This window comes from Poromitra crassiceps (assembly GCF_964638095.1).
Source record: "Poromitra crassiceps genome assembly, chromosome: 1".
NCBI lineage: Eukaryota > Metazoa > Chordata > Actinopteri > Beryciformes > Melamphaidae > Poromitra > Poromitra crassiceps.
The window spans coordinates 15220681-15237262 of record NC_139623.1 but is presented as its reverse complement, the minus strand read 5'-3'; the positions used below and the strand labels follow the sequence as shown (position 1 = coordinate 15237262).

The window sequence follows — 16582 nt, the reverse complement described above, 5'->3', positions numbered from 1 at the left end:
ATCATCACTCTATTTTCATCCTCACATTTCATTCAAACAGAATTTTTAAATGTTCTAGTGGGCTTGTTTCTACTTTTTTTGCCTATTAAATGATTAGAAGTACAGCACAAAGGCTGTGAAACTAAGATAACAAGAGAGGATTACCTTAAACGTGAATGTGACTGTAATTAGATCCATGACGGACCTTTGATATTTTATTATATTAACCTGTATTTGATTAAATTGCAAAGAAAAGAAAAAAACAAATTTAAAATACTATTGCAAAAAAAAGAAAAATGAACCAATATACTAATTCCAGGATTCAACCTGAGGCTCAACACAGATCACACAGAACCAGATCCCTGCTGTGGGAATCCACAACTTACTCAATGATGGGAGCTGAGCGATCGTTGGTGACGGTTTTTCTGAGTCGGACGTGGGCGAATGGATTGGACCTGAAAGGAGGGGATGATAAAAAAAAAATAGAAGAAAGGTACCACATATTCAAAAGGCATGATAGTTAGGGGTGTAGCGGTTCACAAAATTCACGGTTCGGTTTGATACCATACAGTTTTTGATACAGCAAAAAAGTAGAAATCCCAGAGAAATTACCTTGATAAGATTTTTTATTTATTTTATTTATTTATTTTATTATTTTCACAGTCTAGTTACATTTTTTATTTCACAATTTAGAAGATTTTTTTTTCAACACCTTTTGTCTTTTTCGTCTCAGTCTTAGTTTAACATGCAGAAGACTTTACCTTGCAGAAGACTTGCACTGTTCAGCAGTGAAAGATTCATTCGGTTTGCAATGCGTATTGAACCGTAAAGCCTCATACCGAAACAGTTCAATATGAATATGCATAATGTTACACCCCTAATGATAATCAATACTATATATTCTATAGTATTTCAACCCACTATATCTGTGATGACCAGTGGGCAAGCCCAACCCCTTCCCTCTGAGGATACGGAAGTGAATTGAAAAGCTGTAGTTCCTCGAATGGCCACTAGGCGTCAGGGGCAGTAGGCATTCCCCTATGTTAAAATGCCCGACTTTGTAACATGATTAAACATCTTTCCAGTTAGGGGCGAAACACGGTTTTGGTCTATATAGCTAATTTCACCATTTCATAACAACTGTAGGGGGGTAAATTCTTATATAACTCGCCCGTTTAGAGTAAAATAGATGCTAGAAAAGGGGGTGATTGATAATAATGTCAAGGTTCATCAATCTCCAGTGATCACGGACCAATAGCAGGCGGAGCTGCAGCTCTGGGAAACTCCCATCTCACGTGAGGTGCGGAAGGACTCAACCCATTCCCTCCCACTCTGCTGACGAAAAATCAAGATGGTGACACCTGCTGTTTGAACTCCGCCAGGAAAACCAAATTTGATGGGATAGATACGTCCATATTATTTATGTCTATGGTGATGACAAATTTTAATCCTAAGGGGCATCTGTCTGAATCTTGTTCCATTGACACAAAATGGTTCAATATATAAACTGTTTATCAAGACCATGGCAAGTTAAATTGTGTATGTCATTCCCTCTTTGGTAGGAATTTTAGCCCAAATATAAATATATTTACCTGGTTGGATCTGGAGAGGGCGGAGGAGAGGCCAAATCTGAGGAGAGCTGTAATGCAGACGAGAAGAAGGGAGAAGAAGGGTATGAGAACCACATCTAACCTTATATTGTAACGTTCTATTATTATAATGCATTTATACCTCTTGCATTAGCATTGACAAAGTGGGTCGGTGTGGAAGGCCCGTCCATTCCAGCCCTTGACCCTTTCCAAAAGGCTGCTTCAGGCTGACCTGGTTGCTGTCGGCCATGCTGTATGGGCGCGGCCGGAAGGTGCTGACCCTGGGGGGAGGAAGGGCGTGCTCCTCCTCTGACTCAGGGGTCAGGGATGTCGGACCTGGGGAGCCCAGCTTGTCAAGCTGGCCGGTGCTGGTGCTGTTGGCCTTAGATAAGAAGAGAGAGCTGCAGGGGAAGACACAGGCAGAGGAAAGAGAAAAAGACAGAGGAAGTATTAGGAGAGTCGAGGGACGACAATTTCATGTCAATTCATCAACAACACTGTTGGTGTTGGAGAGCCAAGAGAATGTGTTGGGAAAGGGAGTGGAAAGAGCCGTGCACTTTGTCTGTCTTTTGTTTTCATTTATCGAGTACAAGAATGGAAAAAGGGAAGGATCCATTTCAACAAGAAAATGACCCCATCCAGATCTCAGTGAATCAATGTTATAACTTCCTACTTGTCAAATTATTGCTGTCAAAGTAGTCAGATTGAAGAGGAGTGAAGTGAACAGGGTTTCTATTATTAATAATGTCAAGGTTCATCAATCTCAAAGTATTTGTCAGATGTTTCTTCTTTGACTGACCTGCTGTCGAGGTTTTCCAAGTTATTGTGGTTCTGCTGAGTGTAGGAGAAAGGGAACCAGCCTTTCCTGTAAGGGAAGATTTGATGTTAACATGATCAAAAATAAATGAATGAGGGATTGAAACATGGAGAAAAGCCCATGAGTGTGTGTGATTTCTGATTTGTTAGTGAAAACATGCCGTCCAGTCCGTTCGTTCTGCCCATAGTGCCAGCCGTCTCTGGCCTCTGAGATGAGCAGGGTGATGCTGTCACCAGGCAGGAAGTGAAGTAAGCAGGCTCCGCCCCCCATGCTGCCCTCAGACCCTCCAGGTGAGTGTGCGAAAACGGCTTCCACACGTGTGGGCCCGGACAGCGGCAGCATCCTGGGCAGACTGGAGCCTGGAGAGAGGAGAAAGAGAAAAAAGGAGATGAGAGGACAGAGATCTTGAACCGCTGGAGACACTCACAGGGCTGGGCAAAACAAACCATAAATAAACAAACATTTCTAACAACATGACATCTGTAATATTGTAGAGATATCATTTGACTTTCATAGTCTTAGTTTGGCATTGCCATGCTTTTCAATGTAATGATAATCAATTGGTTTATGTATCATGTGATTTCACATCTGTGAGCAGATATAGTGATCTATATCGATATAAAACAAGGCTAGGCGTTGACGAGTCTGTTGGTTGTAGCAGGCAGCGGCATTGTTAATGTGGAGGGCTGTCAGTGGCAAAAGTATGGAGGATATAATGGAAAATCAGTATCGTAAGAAAGCCCTAGAAAATAATTATTTAATTATGTACTTGACTTTAATAAAACATTTTATTATAATAATAATAATATAATTATAGCTGCTGCGCAGCAATGGGTCGTGGCCGGGCAAGTCTCAAGGCTTTGAGCTAGAGGTCTTCGGGTATGCCCGACCCCCCGAATACCCGAGGTTCCGACCCGGACCCGGCCGGGTCTGGGTCCATTCAAAAGAAGTGCCAAACCGCTTGACCAAACCCTTAGAAAAGTCATAGCACACCTGTCCTCAATAAGCCGCATGTTTTGAGTTCGGACATGTCTATGTGGTGCAGAAATTGTGGGGGTTATTACGCGCCAAAAAAGTGGCTGCTGCGCAGCAATGGGTCGTGGCTGGGCAAGTCTCAAGGCTTTAAGCTATTATGACATCACAATTGCTCGAGTGACATCAGTGATGGCATCACAATTGCTTGACTGACTGATGACATCACAAATACAACCTAATTGCCAAAGGTAATTAAGGTAATTAGGCTATACACGGGGCCAGAATTCAACGTTTTGATGCACTGTGGGCTCAATTTTTGACCGATCGAAAATCTGTTTTGATACTTTTGTGTAGAACAGTCTAACGATGCAGATACTGAAGTTTGGTGTCGTTTGAAGAAAAAATGTGGGAGGAGTAGGGTTTAATTCGTTTTTGCGGTTTTGCGGTCTTTAGACTTCATAATTGGCCATAGGTTGCATTGTACAAAAGTTTCCCCTCATTTAGGCGCACATTTCGGTGAAAGTTGCAAAGCCTTAGCACGTATGCCTGATTTTTTATGAATTTCTTAAGTTTTAAACTTTAGACGGTCGCTGTAGTGCCACCGTTAGGACTATTGGCCCCAAATTTGTGTCAAAGACGTTTGGCATGGGACTGGACCTTTGTGCAAAGTTTGGTTAGTTTTCATCCATGGGAAGTCGAACTTCCCGGGAGGTAGAAAAATAATGGCAAATACAAGAAGTGGCCCGGCCACTTCGCTGGCCCGGCCACTAATAATAATCATCATCATCATCATCAGTATATAAATGGGAGCTAGGGCTCTGTCTGTCTGTTTGTTTATCTGTCCCACTGTGATTCTCTCACTGTGATGTCATAAATCCCACTGTGACATCATCAGTGATGTCATAAATCAGCACTGTGACATCATCAGTGATGTCATAAATCCCATTGTGACATCATCAGCCCCACTGTGACATCATCAGTGATGTCATAAATCCCACCGTGACATCATCAGTGATGTCATAAATCTGACATTATCAATGATGCTGGTCTCATTGGCCACACAGCAGCTGAGCTGCGGGCAAGGCCGCGCAGCGATCGAGCTGCAAATGTGAGCTGCAGGGCCAGCTCGGCGAGCTGCAGGACGTTCATACTAGTTCATACAAAATAACTTTGTGAGGTGTGTGTGTGTGTGTGTGTGTATTGTAATTATCAAAATATTTTGTATTTGTCCCATTAAAAAGACCCCACCCCTCACTACAGCCTCACGGTGCCTTTTCTTCAACTTCTATTGTTGTAATAACATCTCTCCCAGTTAGCACTATTCCAAAATCATAAGATCATCATGAATTAGCCTACGCGTCCCTATGATTATCATAATATATAACTTCCATATTGCCTAGGACTATATACAGAGATACAAACTAGAACAGTTTGAAACAGACGGACCAGACCTCACATCTTACCCTGAAAACCAGCCATTCTCATTTCACTGCCTGGTCTCCTAGGCAGCGGCAGTGTTGCCGTCGCATACATCTCAGCAGCCTTCATCAGTAAGGGATTATTACGGGACAGCGATGAAGTGGTGCTCCCTCCGGGCCCCAGCTGTTGATGCAGCAGCTGCACTGGAGTCATGGCCCTGGAGAGAGGGGCGCTGTGGGGCAGAGGAGGGCTGTGCGGAGCGCTGTGGGAGATGGGGAGGGTCATGCCCTGCGTAGAGCCGGCGGCCGGGGAGACCTGGCTGAGCGACAGTACCGTGGAGGGGATGAGGCTGGGGGACAGGTTGGAGGTGCCGGTGGCCAGGAGCAGGGGGCTCTGCTGGGTCGGTATGCTGGAGCTGGAGGGGGTAGATGACGTAGCTGGGCTGGCGCTCCTGCTCGCTCCGCCCTCAGCCGGGGGGCTAGCAGATGCACTGAGAGGGGTGCTGCCGGTGTGTTGAGGGGAGGCTCCTCGTGACACGCCGCTGGCCGCTCCTCCAGCGGCCGGGGGACGGAAAGTCTGGGGGGAAGCCTGGGGAGGGGAGGTGTCAGGCTGTGAGGAGGAGGGTAGGGAGCGTTGCTGCTGCTGCTGCTGCTGGGAGCGGGCGGAGTCTCCGTTCAGCAGAGGAGGGACTTCTTGAACAGAGAGCCGCTAAGAGAGGATGGAGAGTGTAAAATACCAACAATTACAATGACAGACGGAAGTATGGGCGGCAATGTGGGGCAGTCCTCCTGCTCAGATCCCACCCATTTTCCAACTCGCCCTTTATCTTGATGTCAACTACACACCTGTAAAGTTTCGTGATTGCATCTTGCATGGTTTTGATGCTATTGCGCTAACAAAATATGTCCACAGGCAGATATATAAACACCTGGCAAAGTATTCAAAACAGCTTCTGGGGTAGTTCCCTCATCAAGGAGCCTGGGTGGTCCCTGGACCCCATGTTGAGAACCACTGCCATAGAGGATAATAATAATAATCCTTCAATTTGAATGAAAACATGAAAATCACCAGACTTGGAGTAACAAGGTTTCCAATAGTATCGAACCACAGTGCATTACATTATATTACATTACATTACATTACATTACATCATTTAGCAGACGCTTTTATCCAAGTGATATCACATTTTGTCAACAGTAGAGAAATCAACTATGCAACACAAACTACGACAGTTACAACCTTTTGAAGGAATAGAGTAGCACTTGTAGAAAGTAGTTTGAGAAGGAATTAGTAACATTAGTTGGATTTTTTTTTAGAAGAGAGAGAAGATGAGATTAGGAATGACAACTGGAAGGAAAAAAATGGCCACCTGCTCTGGCTGAGAGGAGCCCAGCTTGGTGTGGCGGAGGACCTCGGCGATCCCGGCTGCCGCGGGGCCTTGAGGCGCGGTGTGCCGCAGCAGGTTCAGCGCTCGCTCCGGCAGCTTGGTGGGCTGCGAGCACGACTGCTGCCACGACGACAGCTTCTGGGACAGCAGCTCTCGCACCTGGGTCGTGTTCAAAAGCAGCAAGAGAGAGAAGTGAGACTGTCAGTAATCTGCACAATGGGACCAGGAAGACATATGAGGTTCAAGTTGACACCCTCTCAACAGGCCAGAAAGCTTAAAACGTCAGCAGGTCACCTTGCAGTGGTAGTTGATAAGCAGCTTGGTAACAGAGCACTGTCTGTCCACCAGGAAGCAGTATCGTCTTCTTTCCTCAGTTAGTGCTGACTTGTAACCCACAGCAACAAGTGTATCCATCTCACCCTGGCGACGACTCATCAACTCCACAAACTGGAGGGGGAAAAAGTTGAGAGATTTCAACACAAACATGTCATGTACATGTCTTGCACACATACACACACGGTGGTGCCTCACAGCAAGCAGGTCCTGGGTTTGCCTGGGTCACTGTTGGCACGGGGGGTATGTGTCTCCCCATGATTTCGGTGCCTACTAGTGCCCAGGTGGGCTATCTTGTGAAAAGGGCCTTTCTGTGTGGAGTTTGCATGTTCTCCACGTGCTCACCTGGGGTTTCCTCCAAATAAGAACCTCCCACTAAAAACATGCAATGAGATTGTCGCCTGACCAGCGACGGCTAGAAGAAGTTGGTCCCCCAGGCGCTTCACTGCAGCTACCCATTGCTCCTGGCCCGCCCATGGAGGAGGACGAGCCAGGATGGGTCAAACGAGGGGGACAAATTTCATTTTGTCTCAATTGTGTGTGTGCGTGTGTGTGTGTGTGTGTGTGTGTGTGTGTGTGTGTGTGTGTACTGGCTGCCATGTACGTGTGTGCATGCATTTGGTGTCTGACAAATAAAGACAGGGTTTGTCCGTCCTGCTTGATAACGGACAATTTACACATACACACAAACTACAAAATGGAATGACCTTTAATACACATTGTAAGGAGAAACAGCGAGACCAGGAGTAAAGTGTGACATCATATCCTGCCTGTTGAGCAATGATAACAAAATCCAAATCACAACATATTGTCCCTCAGCATTTTTCTTCCAGTTTAGCCCCTCCCCTTTTTATTTACCGTCCAAATCGCTAAATCCCCTTTCCCTCTTATATCCCCTTATTTCTGCTAAGAATAAAAGCCTTGCACTAAGTTGCTTGTTCCCTGAAGAATCAGCTGAGGCAGATTGTCCTTTAATCGTATTCACAGTGGCCTGGTTCTCACACACACACACACACACACACACACACACACACACACACACACACACACACACACACACACACACACACACACACACACACACACACACACTCTTTTTGCTTTTTAATAAGCCCATATAATGCTGAGTAAGATGTTTAGTATCCATGCATGTGGTGGATTATGATTTCTCAATTCCAGTTAAAGAGGTCACTGTGTCTTTTGTCACTTAAGCCCCAAACGGACAGGGAGTGTTTGACGCTCGCGTTTGGAAGCCCGCCCATTGTTTTAAATGGCCGAACACACACCAAGAGCATTCTGACGCGCGTCAAACTGCCTTGACGCCCGTACTCCAAACCTGTTTCCATTTTGGAGCATCAACTGAGGTTCCAGCAGCGACACCAAAGCGCTCTGAGCTCCGCCCCCATCCCGCTCTGCCCACTTCCATCCCCGTCTGTCTCGCTATGCTGCTCAAACAAATCTCACTGCAGTTTAAATACAGCAAGCATGTAAATACGCTACACTATATCTGATCAAAGTGAGAATAATGTTCTAAACGCATCGGCTAGCAAAATATAGCCTATCTCTGGATGTCATGATGAGATGGTGAAAGTTTGGACAGCCTGCCTTTTTTTTCTCCCCCTCTGCACGGCAAACAGATAGGATGATCCAACAGCCTCTGAATGACAGGGGCTCAAAACTACGGTATAACAACTGTTTTTCATCGGTCATTGTGCCTGCCTACACATAAATTAGTGGTCTTTCCCCGTAAATACTGATGGTTCTGTCATTCTGTGGTGAATACATTTCAGATCTGATGCTTGCAGTGCGCTATAGGGGCAGAAATTGACACGCGTCAAATGACGCATGTCAAGTTTCACTCCCTGTGCGTTTTGGGCTTCAGGCTTACATGTGTATATGTATGTTGTTGTTTTTTATCTCCCATTTTCTCCCCAATTGTACTTGCCTAATAGAGTAGCGCAAAGATAGCATATTTTTGTAGGCTTTATCCAGAACTCGCCATTTGGTTCTTCAATGGAAAATTCTATGGGGTTTTAGAATGGGGATTTAACTTAAATGCATAAAATAAGGTCTGTGGTTAACAAAAGTTTATGGGAACGTGAATTTGGGTTCAGCATGAAGCGTTTTCTAAAAATCGGGTTTAAAAAAAAAGCATTTAGGCAAAAAGTGTATATTGCTAAATTGGAAATCTGAACTGTCTCCCTCTCAGAGACGTTGGCTGAACGAATTAACATCATATAGTACTCCTGAGAAGATCCTGTACAGTGTGAGAAGGAAGCCGGCAACTTATAAAAAATTATGGAGCTCCTTTCTGGCCTCATTACCTTCATTACACCCTCTTGGATAGTTGACTGGTACTGGCTTCATAAGGTTCTAATATCACCTTCATTATGTCCACTCCACATACCTAATTTGTTTATTGGTTTTGATTTGATTGAATATTACCTCCTGTAGTTTACTTTACTTTTATTTTATATTTGAAAGAGAGCGAAATGTCTACCATACCGGGAGGGGGGCGGGGGGAGGGGGGAGGGCGGATACCCTCTGTTTTTCTTTGTTGTTGTTGTTTTTTTCTGTCTGTTTTTTCTGTTTGTATTGTTTTCTGTTATGTATGGGAATTGAAAAATTGCCATTCTTGGTTCAATAAAAACATCTTAAAAAAAAATAAAAAAAATGCATTTATTCCAAAAGTCATAAAAGTTATTCACGTTTGTGAAGATTATCATGCTGAACTCAAATTCGCGTTCCCATAAACCTTTGTTAACCACAGACCTTATTTTATGCATTTAAGCTAAACCCCCATGTTAAATCTCACGAACCCAGAAGTATACTTCCGGACTCATTCCTGCGGCTCTCTATTCCCCCTGCTGTCTCGTCGTTGCTCCTCCCCCTCTCCTGATCTGGGGAGAGTTGTAGACTAGCACAGGCTTCATCCGATACATGTGCAAGTCACCAGCCGCTTCTTTTCACCTGACAGCGAGGCGTTTCACCGGCAGGACGTAGCACATGGGAGGATGACGCTACTCATACCCCACCGGCTTCCCACCCACAGACACGGCCAATTGTCTCTGTAGGAACATGTGACCAAGCCGGAAGTACAGTACCGTTGAATTGACCCCGCGTCTCCTCGGTGATAGGCGAGTGCTTTTACCTCTACACTACCCAGATGCCCCATATTATCTGTATTATGTGTGCTTGTGTACAATGTGATGATGATGCTTATAGAAGGATCTTTATTCTTGGTTTTCATCACTGCACAGTTTGAGTGCTGCAGGTTCAGTTACCGGTACCTGCATCTCCCGGTCTCCATACTTGTTGGGGTGGCGGCTTCCCTGGCTCTTCCTGCGAAGCTTCTTGAGCTGGGACTGGCAGCGCTCGATAGATTCCGATTTAGACCTCCGCTCACTCTGGTACTTCTTCAAGGTGGCCTGAGAGAATAGCAAAGAATCCAAAAAATTAGTTGCGGTCAGAAAAATGTAATCAATCAATCCATTTTTATTTAAAGTGCAGAAGCACCATGAAGCATGGTCCCAATACACTTTACAATTAAAAGAAAGCATAGGACAAAGTATAACAAACAATACATTAAAGATATTGATGTTAAAAGGCCGTTTACAAACATGTAAGAAGCATGGCGATGAAACAAGCTTAAATAGAGCTCATCTTTAAGGACAATTGACAGGTGTACAAGCGTCAGGTAAACCAACTCACTGTGAGGTATTTGATGTCCAACTCCAACTTCTGCTCCAACTGGGCAAGCAGCTCAGAATGAAACAGCTTCAACTGTTGACAAATCCATATTACTTTAAAGACGAGTTACACAACAGACCGGCAAAGTCAACATCTGCATGAAAACCCGGCCTTCCATATAGAGCGACTGAGCACAGCAATACAAACTCTTACCACATCTTCCAGTTGCACCTGAATCTGTCTGTGAACCTCTGCCATCTGAAACAGTGTGTCTCCTGGAAGCAAGAGCAAGGGAAAAGGAAACAGTGAGGACATTAGCAGCACAGCGCAGCGGTTTGGATGAAAAAATAGTCTGCAGCTTTATTTCTGACATTTTATCCTTAATCTCTTCAGAAGCTGTTACTCTTCTATGCTATGTTGTGTTCCTATTCTGCTTATTTTGCTTAATATCGCATTTACTACTGTTTATTTTATTTTTTTATTTTATGCTATGTGTGTTCTGTGAGCGAGCTACTGTAACTTGTCCCAATTTCCCCCCGGGGATCATTAAAGTCTTTCTGATTCTGATTCTGATACCAAAATAGCCATATGCTGTTAATATCTAGAGTCTGAGGGTTATATCTGTGCACACATTTTGTTTTGATATAAACACCTATTCCACATACAGACAACACACACTAATAAAAATGTCACATGTTTTGCGTCTCACGTCCACCCAACTGGCAGTGAGCTGTCAGTGTGTGTCCCTCGCTCAGAGAGCACAGTAGTATGTGGTGTCAGTGTGTGTCCCTCGCTCAGAGAGCACAGTAGTATGTGGTGTCTGTAGTGTGCCCCTCGCTCAGAGAGCACAGTAGTATGTGGTGTCAGTGTGTGTCCCTCGCTCAGAGAGCACAGTAGTATGTGGTGTCTGTAGTGTGTCCCTCGCTCAGAGAGCACAGTAGTATGTGGTGTCTGTAGTGTGTCCCTCGCTCAGAGAGCACAGTAGTATGTGGTGTCAGTGTGTGTCCCTCGCTCAGAGAGCACAGTAGTATGTGGTGTCTGTAGTGTGTCCCTCGCTCAGAGAGCACAGTAGTATGTGGTGTCTGTAGTGTGTCCCTCGCTCAGAGAGCACAGTAGTATGTGGTGTCAGTGTGTGTCCCTCGCTCAGAGAGCACAGTAGTATGTGGTGTCAGTGTGTGTCCCTCGCTCAGAGAGCACAGTAGTATGTGGTGTCTGTAGTGTGTCCCTCGCTCAGAGAGCACAGTAGTATGTGGTGTCAGTGTGTGTCCCTCGCTCAGAGAGCACAGTAGTATGTGGTGTCTGTAGTGTGTCCCTCGTCCAGAGAGCACAGTAGTATGTGGTGTCTGTAGTGTGTCCCTCGTCCAGAGAGCACAGTAGTATGTGGTGTCTGTAGTGTGTCCCTCGTTCAGAGAGCACAGTAGTATGTGGTGTCTGTAGTGTGTCCCTCGTCCAGAGAGCACAGTAGTATGTGGTGTCTGTAGTGTGTCCCTCGTTCAGAGAGCACAGTAGTATGTGGTGTCTGTAGTGTGTCCCTCGTCCAGAGAGCACAGTAGTATGTGGTGTCTGTAGTGTGTCCCTCGTTCAGAGAGCACAGTAGTATGTGGTGTCTGTAGTGTGTCCCTCGCTCAGAGAGCACAGTAGTATGTGGTGTCTGTAGTGTGCCCCTCGTTCAGAGAGCACAGTAGTATGTGGTGTCTGTAGTGTGTCCCTCGTCCAGAGAGCACAGTAGTATGTGGTGTCTGTAGTGTGCCCCTCGTTCAGAGAGCACAGTAGAATGTGGTGTCTGTAGTGTGCCCCTCGCTCAGAGAGCACAGTAGTATGTGGTGTCTGTAGTGTGCCCCTCGTTCAGAGAGCACAGTAGTATGTGGTGTCTGTAGTGTGCCCCTCGTTCAGAGAGCACAGTAGTATGTGGTGTCTGTAGTGTGTCCCTCGTTCAGAGAGCACAGTAGTATGTGGTGTCTGTAGTGTGCCCCTCGCTCAGAGAGCACAGTAGTATGTAGTGTCTGTAGTGTGCCCCTCGTTCAGAGAGCACAGTAGTATGTGGTGTCTGTAGTGTGCCCCTCGTTCAGAGAGCACAGTAGTATGTGGTGTCTGTAGTGTGCCCCTCGTTCAGAGAGCACAGTAGTATGTGGTGTCTGTAGTGTGTCCCTCGTTCAGAGAGCACAGTAGTATGTGGTGTCTGTAGTGTGCCCCTCGTCCAGAGAGCACAGTAGTATGTGGTGTCTGTAGTGTGCCCCTCGTCCAGAGAGCACAGTAGTATGTGGTGTCTGTAGTGTGTCCCTCGTCCAGAGAGCACAGTAGTATGTGGTGTCTGGCATCTCTCCCTCCCTCACCCCTGCCTGCCTCCCCCGCTGTTTTCAGCATTACAATGAGATCATGTGGTGTTGTTAATCTCTCAACAATGACCCTACTCTCTCCCTTTCCCTCTGTTCTCTCTCATGTCTCTCTCCCTCTGTCTCTCTCTACATTTCCTTCTTCCCTCCTCGCTCACAATCACAGATTTTCCAACGTCTCTCTTGCCGTCACATCGACTCCCTACACTTTTAAAGGTCTATTTATACATCGATTTCTTCTTTCTTTTGTTTCCCTCCTCCATAACCCCCATCTCTCTCTCTCTCTCTCTCTCTGCCACTCGCCCACTCACCCAGCTCTTTGGAACCCTGGCTGTCACTCGCCAGTTCTCCTAGTTTCACCAGAGCGTCAAAGTAGCCTTTGGCAGCCACAGTCACTCCTGAGGAAGAAAAAACATATTTCTGTAATGTCCTATGTACAATATTTATCATGTCAAACTGAGGTTTGGGGCCTTGGCTTTCTATATATTCAAGCTTCTTTTCCATGAACACACTTTTCCCTTGCCAGTAATTTTCAACAACTAAAAATCCAACTTTACTGGATATCTTCATCACATTTGAAGTCCTCGACAGCAATACAATGGTGTAAAAATGACTAGAGACACTGAGGAGTTGACTTCTATACAACGTGCTTATTAGATGAAGTGATGATATGATGTAGTGTTTGCTACAGGCTACAGGCTATACATCAGGGGCCGGTTGCACCAAGTGGTCTTAACTATGCCTGGTCGTAACTCCTATGTCGGTCTTAGTTAAGACCAGTCTAAGACCAGTTGGTGCAACTGGCCCCAGATCGGCAATTAGGCCCCGCCCCCTTTTAGGGGAAAAACACAAGCCTTTCCCCGTTGACTTCAATGTAAAATAGCACTACCCCAGAAAGTTCTAGAAAAATAACAGAATCAATCTCATTTATTAATGACCACAAAACACCATGACATGACAATATATTACAACTCGTCCGGCCATATAATGGGCAAGATACACCGGAAATATTACTTTGACCCATCTAAAATCATGTGAATCATGTCACATATTTACATTACAGCCCCGAGCCAAGTAGCCTACAATGACGCTGGGCTCCACTACAACAGCATTTAATGTCAGAAGACTAAATTAGCAACAGGCGGACACCAGAACTAGGTCAGAGATGGGTCATGAGTCACATGATTTTAGATGGGTCAAAGTCATATTTCCGATGTATCTTGCGCATTGTGTGGCCGGCCGAGTTGTAATGTCATGTCATGATGTTTTGTGGTCATTAATAAACGAGATTGATTCTGATATTTTTCTATAATTTGTTTTGGTAGTGCTATTTTACATTGAGACCAACGGGGAGAGGCGTGTGTTTCCCCCCTAAAAGGGGGCGGGAACATGTGCCGCCAGCAGCCGCCTACAAAATGATGTATTGCCGATCTGGTGTATGAAGGCGGGATCAGCCACTAACCTGTCAGGGCTTTCTCATAGTTCTTGCCCATGGTCACAAAATTCTTCAGACTCGGGTTGAACTGGTCCAGAATCCCCTGTGCAGGAGCACACACACAAATCATCCTGTGCAGGAGCACACACGTTTCATCAATCTGCTATACCAGCAGTTGGCTCTTTTATGTTCTTAGCTCTTCTTATGTTTTTTAATTTGTTTTTTCATTTGTTTTTCATTTGTTTTTATACTGTCTTATCGGCCGTATCAGACGTATGCTCTTTTATATTGGCTCATCGTATGTCTAAATGTTGTTACATCCTGATTATTTATGACATTGTATGTATGGTTTGCACTTTATGTTTTTATGTTTCAAGCCTCTACGCCTTGCTGTAATCCAATTGGCCCTTTGGGACATTAATAAACTACTTGAACTTGAACACACACAAATCATCCTGTGCAGGAGCACACACACAAATCATACTTTTCGTTTTTCAGAGGCCACATTGCAAAGTGTTGTGTGGAAAGCGCTGCCAGACAGGTAGATCATTTCCACAGGAGCACAAATGAGGGCATTCGCCTGACTACATTCATACACAGTGTCATTGTTGTGGCAGCAGACGAGACAGAGTAACAGACAAGACATTTTGTACCTTATAGACATTTTCTGTCATCTTGTTGACCTCCTCAGAGCGAGACATGGTTCCTCTCTCCCCTCACTTATGTATTGACACTTGTGTATGTGTTGGATTGGCTTGTCCTCCTGTTGATCAGGGCCCTAGGCTGTTTGTCCTCCTGTTGATCAGGGCCCTAGGCTGTTTGTCCTCCTGATGATCAGGGCCCTAGGCTTTAGAACAGACAGAAATCCCCTAAAAACCACAAAACAAGAGGGAAAAATACAAAGCAGTGAATGAATTACAACTCAAACTTTCCTCATACGCTTGAAGAGAAAGCACAAATCTAGCTGCATTACCTTCAGGGGAAAGAGGACTTCAGAGCACTTACTTGTGTTTATCTACAATACCAATAAATGTCCGAAATTCACTTTGATCCAAGTACAGATGTCCTCTAAGTAACAACCGTATTGATACTAGGAAAGATGTTTCAGATATCATACTATATACAACCACCTGGAATGATGATCTATGGCTATTAGGAGCCAATAATCGCTCGAGACAGACTTTCAACTTGCATCAGGATATTATTTTTATTTTTTGTTTTGTTTGTTTAACCGATGGGTTTGGCAGCCAATGCCAAACCCCTCAAAAACATATACCAGCATTCAAATCACTAAACAACAAACTTTGTCAACTATTCCAGGTCTACTCAATCATTCAATGAAGTCTCTCTCTCTCTCTCTCTCTCTCTGTCAAACACACACACAGACACACACAGACACACACACACACACACACACACACACACACACACACACACACACACACACACACACACACACACACACACACACACACACACACACACACACACACACACATTCAGAGGATGTATGGATGATTGAAAGGTATCTGTGACATATATGCCAGTGAGAGACCATGTAAGGGATGCAGCAGTGTGAGGGAGCTTGACTTGGGCCCGTTGGACACAGACTGCACACGCTCAGACTGTCTTTATGTTTTGACTGAAGGCGGCGGTGTTATTTCCTCGACTCTTAACTTCACATGGATCCCATATCTGTGTCTCCACTGTCAGTTCAGTTCCTACACTATCGCTGCACAACACTGAGGCAACCCAAATATTTCTCCTAGATCCATGTGCCAGGGCAGTTATACCATTTCAGATAAGAACAATGGGCTTTTCCAATCCAAGTCACAAGTGTCAGGGCGCTGAATAAACATGGGACAACCAGGTTTCCTTGGCAGGGAGGACGATCAAGGCAGGAGCTCCAGGGTCAAAGGCATTCCTGCCTGGATTTGACAGCAACAGGCTCACTCTCACTCTCACTCTCACTCTCACTCTCATTCCACTCCAGGTTTTCCCTGCACAGCCCTCCTTTGTTATCACAGTGAGATTACAGGGGAAACTTTGACCCATATCAAGTAATGGCATATGTCACAAAGACAACATGTCCACACTGCCGCCCATTAAGGCCACACTGGCACCTTGAGTTGTGTCCTAACTTTGGTTTGATAGACTATAACTGACTGAGCACGAGGTAAAGAATTCACACAGAGTAACTTTGGTTTGATAGACTATAACTGACTGAGCACGAGGTAAAGAATTCACACAGAGTAACTTTGGTTTGATAGACTATAACTGACTGAGCACGAGGTAAAGAATTCACACAAACGAGTACAAAAATGTAGAGAAGTGGGCTAATGGCTTTTACCTGGGTTCATGTGCTTCATGAAAAGAGTAAGCGTTCCTAATATTCTGTATTACTCGGCAAGAGACTGAGGTCTCTAGAAGAAAACCTCTCGCCACAAGAACAGCTTCTTCCCAGCTGCCATCGGCCTCATCGACAAAGGCCCGTAACCGTAAGCCCCCCTACTAAGGAATCTACCAATCACCACCCCCCATACCAACTACCAACCACCACCCCCCATACCAACTACCAACCACCACCCCCCATACCAACTACCAACCTCCACCCCCCATACCAAC

General features: G+C 45.2%; 1 protein-coding gene across 1 annotated transcript; it reads right to left on the bottom strand.

Annotated features, from left to right (window-relative positions):
• Positions 1-361: 361 nt before the first annotated feature.
• Positions 362-14658, bottom strand: LOC310779178 (BAR/IMD domain-containing adapter protein 2; the record flags this gene model as incomplete). Its single annotated transcript, XM_083639677.1, has 14 exons — positions 362-434; positions 1572-1618; positions 1801-1969; positions 2368-2433; positions 2546-2744; positions 4824-5487; positions 6149-6325; positions 6461-6613; positions 9790-9927; positions 10211-10282; positions 10403-10464; positions 12834-12920; positions 13985-14060; positions 14611-14658. The coding sequence occupies 14 exons, from the start codon at positions 14656-14658 to the stop codon at positions 362-364; spliced, it is 2031 nt and encodes a 676-aa protein (XP_083495803.1).
• Between the last annotated feature and the right edge of the window lie 1924 nt (positions 14659-16582).